General features: G+C 40.8%; 1 protein-coding gene across 1 annotated transcript; it reads left to right on the top strand.

Annotated features, from left to right (window-relative positions):
- Positions 1 to 753: 753 nt before the first annotated feature.
- On the top strand, positions 754 to 7246 carry RIPPLY2 (ripply transcriptional repressor 2). Its single transcript, XM_025163877.2, has 4 exons — positions 754 to 1355; positions 1524 to 1599; positions 2509 to 2573; positions 6985 to 7246. The coding sequence occupies exons 1-4, from the start codon at positions 1273 to 1275 to the stop codon at positions 7136 to 7138; spliced, it is 378 nt and encodes a 125-aa protein (XP_025019645.2). The 5' UTR covers positions 754 to 1272; the 3' UTR covers positions 7139 to 7246.
- Positions 7247 to 8597: the final 1351 nt, after the last annotated feature.

Raw genomic sequence — 8597 nt, forward strand, 5'->3', positions numbered from 1 at the left:
CTTTTATCAAATTTGATAGGTGGACTGCAATTCTTCTTGGACAGGAATGACTTTACTGGATACACAAGCTCTAGTCACATGAAAATTAAATTACTACAACAGAGAAAAAGCCATATTTGTTCATTAGAAACATTTTAGAATCTAATAAGGTAGGGTATTATTTTTACTGAGCTCTATCAGACTATTACAACATGGAATTCCTATATATGGAATGGACTCTATATGATGCTGATTTAAGACTTCCAGGAAATTTCCGTTGTTCCAAAGAAGGTTGCAAATCGTTGATTGAGCCACCTCCAAAAGAAAGAAGTCTCTACTGCTGTATTTTCATTGGCTGCAGATATATTCTGGAATGTTATTCATGATAGTATGGGTCTTTAAAAAAAAGTAAGTGCCTCAGGCCTAGGAAGTTTCAAAGATCAGTATTCCTATCAGCAAATATTACTTATTCTTGTAAAGGCTTAAGACAAACCCTTTTCTGTTGTAGACTGTACCAACCTCTGGTGGGAAATGCCAGGCAAGTGGATGCCCTACAGATCTTTTAAGACTCTGACCCCTAGTCTCCTCTAGCTGGCATGGCTAACCACAAGGGATTATAGAAGTGGTTATCCAAAATAACTGGAAGGCATTATGTTGCATATCCCTGCTCTAGGAGGTCCACATAACTTCCTTTTTTAACTGTTCTGTCTTACCTCCTTTCTCTTCTTGCTGGTACAATTTAAATTATTAAGCACTATTTCTATTGCTTAATTCTATTATCCGATTGCTCAGACTATTCAGATTTCCATATCTGGAACAGCAAAGTATAAATATATTAATAAATGAACGGATAGTAATATTGCAACAGCGCGTGGAATAGAAAGCCCGGAAGCGCTGTTCCTTCCAGCACAAACTCTGGATATTCCCTGGCTTTCTCACACTGGACACGGCCAACGAGAGCCCAAGCGTGAGCGTCCCCTCTTAATGACAACAGCCATGTGTCTGCTCAAGTGTGATTAACACTCACTCGCCAAATCTCTCCCTGGGCCATTTGGAGCTTGCACGCGTCCACGCTCCTTGTTTACCCCGATGCGGCTTTCACGCGCAGCCTTTTTGTTTACCTCTCCGGCAAATGAGATAAGGTGGCTGGGAGGCTACTAAGCAATCGTTATAAAAACCCCTCGGGCGACAGCACCACGGATCCACAACCCAGCCCAGGGAGACGACGCGGAAAGAGAGGCTGCAACGTTTTGCCAGCGCGTCGGCTGGGCTGAGCGCTGCAAGCCTCGGAGCATGGCGAATTCGCAGCCCTGCCTCCGCAGCCTTCTTCCGCCTGGACCCATAAACTCCCGGAACTGCTCCCAAGACCCTTCAGGGTAGCCAGCTCTGCCCCAGTCGAGCGCAGTCCCCTCGAGGGCCCGTAAGGGGCCACCGGCGCCAAGCGTTGGGGTGGCTCCGTCCCCTCCTTTTCCACGCTGGCTTCTTGATCGCGCGGGAAAAATGGAGCCGGTCCGGCTAACGCAGCGTGTCTAATTTATTTGCAGGTCCGAAGGGTTCTGGAGACCTTGGATCCCCACCCCAGAAGATGCCGAAAGACAACGTGTGCAAAACGAGGAGGCGGTGAGTGTGTCCGCCACTGATAAATGGTGACAGGCTTTCCACGTGGGGTTATGCTGCACGAGCCGGTCTTCCTTAGTTAACTCATTCAGCGTTCTTTCAATTTGGCGTACTGTGAATGGGGAAACCTAAAAAGGAAGGAAATGTCTGACATTTACAGTGACCGCCACTTCTAGAGTAGTATGTGAGATACTGGCACATTGGCAATAATAAAGATCGCACCGCATTCCACGAAGGACCCTTTAAAAAAAAAAAAGCTGGAAGGTTCATTTAGGGAGCAGAACAAAGTGGTTTTCATCACTGAAGCAGTTTGCACGTGTAGCTAGTGTAATTGAAATGTAATTCCTAAATTGGTTAGGTCGTTTCACAATGTGATATATCAGCTTATGTTGGGCACCATGAAAGGCAGCAATTTATTAATTAGTATTTTAAGATTTATGATGATTATAATTTTACAATCAGGAGAGAGAGAAGCATTGCTGGGGTTTTTTGCCAAAATAACCACGCCCCTTGCACTAGAGTGCCTCAGGTGCTCAAAGATTTTGCATACTGACTAAAATGAAATCCAATATTTCCTTTGAGATCACTGGATGAATTTGGGCCAGTCATTCCCTTTCAGCTCAGCCTACCTCGCAAGGTTGCTGCTGAAGGAAAAAAACTGGAGGAGGCCATGCTAGGTACACTGTTTGAATGAAAGGCAGGATATAAACCCAACAAACAAATATAAATATGTAATAATAACATCATTTTTATTGTTTTCTTTTATTGTATGCTGAATTCCTGAGATGGGCAGCTATATAAAATTGATAAATAAATAAATAAATAACTTCCATTACCAATTTCAGATTCCTTCCTTTTGAAAATATCCTAATTTTCAACCATTCTATATTGACCTTTTATTTCCTGCTCCAGTTGCACAGCCCTTCTGAGGCTACAGAAGACTCTGCAAAACTCGCACAATATACCCATCCAGTCAGGTAAGACAAAACCATTTCCATTTTTTCTTAAAACATAGTATCAGTGAAACTTTCAGGATTATTTTTTCCATCTTTCCCAGCAGGGCTCCTGGGCCCTTACCTGCTGCCTACTGGGAACAAATCCAATAGGTGAAGCCATCAATTGTATATTTTCAGATAGTAGCTAATCATACAGAAAGGTGGCAAGAAAAGTGATAGGTTTATATGTAAGAGGTTTATTTATAACATCTGAAATCACACAAAACTTATCAGGCTTTAAACTAGTAGCTGGAAGCTCCCTGAGTGGCTTTGGCCAGTGACTATCTTTCTTTCTCACTTAACCCAATCTATTTTACAGGATTGCTCTGTGGAAAAATAAGGAGCACTGGGTAGGATATCCTGAGCTGCTGTATGAAAGGCAGAATATAGATAGAACAAACTAATCTAAAACATAATGAAAATAAATAAAATAGCCTTCTCAACATGATTTCCCAATATTTCTAGCCTCTCAAACTATTCCAAAACCTTAAGAAGATTTTCTCCCTGTGTCTTCCATATTTCATGTTGTTTTAATTTGTGGTTTTGGTGATGTTTTCTTATGTCTTTATTCTTTTTAGCATGTGCAATGGCAGTTAAAATAGATGATTTTTCATCTGGTCTGGAGCCGGCCATATCAGTTGGCAGTGTGCCTTTTGAACTAATTAGAAGGCAGCAAATATTACTTACTTTTTTTTTTTTAATTTTTATTGTCTGGGAAAGGAAGAGGCAGTGAAAATGCATTTATTTTTGAAATAAATGTTATCCTTATTTCAAAGTACACTTGAAGGATTTTCTGTCTCAGGTACTAGAAGAGTTTGACCTGATGTTGGGATTCAGCATCTTGAATGGAAGGGATACTGTTTTCTGCGCACCTAAATGTCTTAGGCTATGGTTCTACCATGTCACAAACCTGCCCTGGTAATATCTTTTTCTGCCATGTTCCTCTGATGTTGCCTTCATCTCCACCCAAGCCTGTAAGTGAGACAGCCTGACCAGTTCCTTAACTGTACTGGTGTTAAGATAGCACGTAGTCTGACTCCCTCCAAGGACAGTCTCATTCTCAAAGCCGAGGCATCAAATGACCCCATCACGTCACTGACTTTTGCCCCTTTTTATGCATATGTGAAAGAGTAATGCTGGTGATGTGACCATGCTGTATGGCTTTCATCATTTCGCTGAAAATGTTGGATCCTGCAGAGGCCTCTGCCTGAAGGTGTATAAATTCTGTTAGGTTTTGTCACCATGACTTTGGAGGGAAATGAGGGGACCACAGTGACTGGCAAGTGAAGCAACAGAGGTCAGGTAGGGGTTGCGAACAGTTTTTGTGGACTCAGGGCTGAATGTTAAGCACTTCACTTCAGCAATGGGGAAAGATCTTGAGGCTGACTCTAAAGCTGTCACCTGTACAGTATTGTTCTTCTGCTCCTCCTGGTGGCCAAATTGCAGCATCTGCCTCAATGTTTTTTTTATTATTTATTTATATGAAATACATATCCTGCCCTTCTCATGCTTATGCATCACAGTCAAGAACAGGATCCCTAGAACTATTATTTGGTTGAATTTTGCTGACTGATCCAAGGCCACAAACTCAGCCAAGTTTTCTTTGGAGCTGATCACTGTACTTCCCAAACCATGGGGCATGATTTTCAAAGCAGTTGATAAGGAAATCGGCATAGGTCCGTGCAGCAGATGTGTCCAAACCACCACAGTCAACGTTTCTGTCTTTCCTACAGCTGCATACCAGTTACACTGTGGATCCTTATCAGAAGCTAAGGATCTCAAGATGGTTTCCCTCCTCCTTTACAGACTTAGTCACCTTCTCTGAAAACAGCACAGTCTGCATAGGATGAACTAGAGCTCTGCCATGCTGCATATTTTTACTCAAAAAAATGCCCCTGGTTTTTTCTCACAAATAATGGAAAACTGCCCTATTATAGGTGCAACTGTAGTAAGTGACAAAGTAGAATTTTTGGTGCAGTGCTAAACTTCCTTCATTGGGCATAAATATTAATAACTTCCATGGAATCATTAAGTGTCCAAAATTATTAAAAACTGCAGCCACAGATTCCCCACCTGATATATTTGAACCCCATTTAATCTACAGATAAGACACAACGTGCTTGAATTTTGCCAGAGAAGTTGCATTTGACTGGTTACCATTTTTTTCAATATATGCTTATTTGATTATGCAGGGTGATTATTTAAGCATTTTGGCCAAGAGGTATGATTTTTTTAAGGCTGCACTTTGAGAATGAATGGACTCACTAGATATTCAGTGTACGATCAGGTTCTGAGTTTGTTATTTCTAGATGTACTCGCATTACAACAGTATCTGAATTAGAAGGATGTACAGGTAAGTCCTTATGACCATTTATTCAGCAACTGTTTGAAGTTATGGTGGCGCTGAACAAAGGGACTTATGACCAATCCCTGAAATTACGGCTGTTGGACCACCCCTACAGTCATGTGATCAAAATTTGGGCACTTGGCAGCCCACCCACACTTATGACCATAGGGGCACTTTAGCTGCCCCCACCCACCTATCATCCCCCCATCAATGCCCTTTTGGCCCCCCACACTCTGTGGCCCCTGCTGACTTAGCTGACCTTCGCCGTCTTCTTGCTCCTGCTGCTGACCAAGCATGCCTGGCCTGGCCCTTTGCAAGGCAGTTGCTGGCCACACAAGGCTTTCTTCCCCAGGTTGTGCATGGTGATTTCCTCGCAAGACCTGGGGAAGATGACCTCACGTGGCCAGCAGCTGCCTCGCAAAGGGCCAGGATGGGCACGCCTCAGCAGCAGGAGCAAGAAGATGGCAAAAGTCAGCTGGGGAGGTGGAGGGTTGGGGGCTGGGGCCTCAGTGCAGGGTGATGAGGGTGACTGTGGCTGGGATTGGGTTGGGGTGGCTGTGGCTTTGCGCCATGCTGCTGGTCTGTGCTGGAGCTGGGCTTTGCGCTGCAAAGGGCTTCACACTCTGCTGCAGCTCAGGGGCTTCTTGCAGCCCCAGAGCCATGGTGTGCCAAGAAGCATCTGAGCCGCAGCGTGCCAAGCAGCCCCAGAGCTGTGCAGTTCTGGGGCTGCTTGCTGCCCTACAAGGCAGGGTGCAGGGCAGCCAAAAGGGCAGAGATTGGGGAGAGTAGGTAGTTGGGGGCAGTTGAAGGAGAGGCAGTCCCTTACCTTGGAAGAACCGAGGCTCGGAGCTGGGAGGGACTAAGCTAGGAATGGTTGGTCCTTGGCTAATGACCGGTGGAATTCGGTTAACGATGGCAGTGGGGAGTGCCAGGATTGCCATTGCTAAGCAATGCGGTCACGTGATGTCATGCTTTACGACTGCATCACTTAGCGATGGAAATTCCGATCCCAATTGTGGTCGTAAGTCGAGGACTACCTGTATTCAAAAAAGAATATTTCTGGAACACAAGGGAAACCTTAGATGTGAAATGACTTATGTGTTGAATAAAATCTGAATTTCTCATTAAGCATTTACTGTGTGCTTTAACATTATTGGTCTAGTAAAGTGAAATATCAATTTCATTACTTTATTGCCTTGTAACAGGAATAGAAGTGGGGATGTTGATTGGGAAAATCAAAGATTCCCCTTCAATCTGGGATTTTTCCCACAAGCATTGCTGGTTATTTGTACTGTAGTACTTCTGCAGATGTATGTTTGGGGTCATGTTTACTGTAATTAAGAGTAGTGTGGCCTTGAACTTACCATGTCTTCTTGCCTGTGTGCACTTCTTACGGTTATTTTAAAATCCTTCCAGTTTTAAAAACCAGTTTCTGATCTTAAGCTCCTTTTGAGAAAAGTTAGAATATTCCTGTTGAATGTTCTTGGATGTGCTCAATAAAGTGGCAGTCATAAATGAATAGTTTCAGTGTCAGAAGGTGCTTTTGAATCTCCAGTGTTTATTGTTCTGCCTAGATATTTACTTTACCATTTGTTTGAAAGGTTTGGGTGTAGAATTTCAGCATTAGCAAATTCATATGGACAACAGAACCGATATGTATTTAAAAATAAATTTAGAAAATAAATTTCTCCTATCAAATCACAGTATATTTTGTGAAAGATTTATGACAGATTCCGAGGTAGAATGTTAATGCAAATTTGATCTCTGTGGTTTTACAAACTGAAAAGCATTTAACTCCCCTGAGAGCAATAAAGGCAATCTTTTAACAAACCTATGTGTTAATTAATTCAGGAGCACATATTTGGCATAAAAAGAAAAGGATAGTTGTGTATAGTTCCATTTTGTTGTTAAATACTACTAATATTAAAGAAGCTATGATTTATTTCAAGCTAATGGTAGGTTAACTAGATTGAGATGAAGCCCGGGATGAAGCAATCTTTAATCATCCCTTAAATATTAAATTACAAACATGTGTGTTTGTTTTAGGTTATTCTGGCCCAAATCAAGGTGTTTTGACTATCTATATCATGAAGCTGAAGCACTTCTGAGGAACTTTCCTGTCCAAGCCACAATTTTCTTTTATGACGAATCAGAGAGTGAGGAAGATAGTGATGAGTCCGGAGCAGAAGTGGACAATTAACTGTGCTGTCTCCAAATGACCCTGTTTATATTCCTTTATTTAATATTGATATAAATATGCAATCATAAAATTTTAAGCTAATTTATATATAAGTTATTGTGAAATTAAAATCTCAACAGTTTTATTTTTTTATAATACTAGTATGTGTGTTTTTTACGTCTTCTGCATAATCTCTCTCCCTTGTCCTTCTGAAACTAATAATTTAGTCATGCTAATAATTATGCTAATATACTAATTCATAAAATGAAAAGGTATAAAACCACAGGAGTGGCCAGATTAAACGGAGGTTAGATGTTAGAAAAGATAGGTTGAGAGGTTCCATATTAGGATTCAAAAGCTTTTCTTTCTTAGAAAGAACAGTGATTTTTGATTTCTTATGCATGTAACTAACCATACTTAAAACATATCTAAAGTGCTATTGCTGGAAGTGAACCACCTGCAAAGCTTCTCAGGACCTCAGCCTTGTATTTTCACAGTTACAATAGTAACCTGTGTGAAAGGAAGAAAGAAACACACATTTCCAATTTTTATACCCAATACAAATGTGTTCTCATTCTACAAACAGCCCTTCAAGTTGCCTTATTTCCAATATAGTAAAGCTAATGTAATCCAATACATATTTCCGTTGGAGTGAGTCCTAGTGAAGGCAATACGACTTATTTCTGAATCAGTACACATAACGATCCATTGCACATAATTGAAATTCTCTAGAGGTTAAATCCATTCAGACTGAATAAGCACAAAACGTATGGCTGTTTATTTTTTTAACTTTATTGTTCACGGATGTGATTTTATTAGTGTGAGCTGCCTTACTGAAATAAGCTGCCTTACCGAAGTAACTCACCAAAGTGATGTGCAATACATTAAATGACAAAAACAACAAAAAAAAACTATATATATATATATATATATAACAGTTCCATATTGAAGGAGGAAATATATAAATATAGCAGGACCTACAGGAAGTTCAAAATCCCCAAGATAGTGATTACAATGCCACTTCTATCATGTTACTGATTTTTACACACATCAACACCCATGCTCTGTGCAGGGCCACAAATCACTCAACCCTAGGACTTACTAAAAACACCCATATTTTGAGAAGTTTCCTACACAATAGCAGGGTGAAGCTGGGAGGTCTTTGGGGGGAATGCCATTACTTTATGAGTTAATGCAGTAAAATGCATGTCTTTACAGTCATGTCTGGAACTTCATAACAGTTCTTACTTTCTATTACAGAAATATGGAAGCAACTCAAAACTATTACTTAAAATATATTGGATAAACAGAATAATGCTAAATGCAGTTAACTGATTTCTTGTAAAACCTTTTCTGATTGAAAATAATCCTCCGTGCAAAATTTATTTATTTATTTATTTATTTACTCAGGTTTACATGTTCCTCCAGTCCAGTTCCTCACCCCTCCAACTCCATGCAGAAATCATTAATCAGCAAACAT

The sequence above is a fragment of the Python bivittatus genome, unplaced genomic scaffold, assembly GCF_059951505.1.
Source record: "Python bivittatus isolate LINGU-HERP-01145 unplaced genomic scaffold, Pbiv_v1 ctg000020_np1212, whole genome shotgun sequence".
NCBI lineage: Eukaryota > Metazoa > Chordata > Lepidosauria > Squamata > Pythonidae > Python > Python bivittatus.

Coding starts and splice junctions, on each gene's coding strand:
- RIPPLY2 (XM_025163877.2), top strand. CDS start 1,273: ATGGCGAATTCGCAGCCCTGCCTCCGCAGCCTTCTTCCGCCTGGACCC. Junction 1,356..1,523: donor TGCTCCCAAGACCCTTCAGG/GTAGCCAGCTCT, acceptor ATTTATTTGCAG/GTCCGAAGGGTTCTGGAGAC. Junction 2,574..6,984: donor CAATATACCCATCCAGTCAG/GTAAGACAAAAC, acceptor TGTTTGTTTTAG/GTTATTCTGGCCCAAATCAA.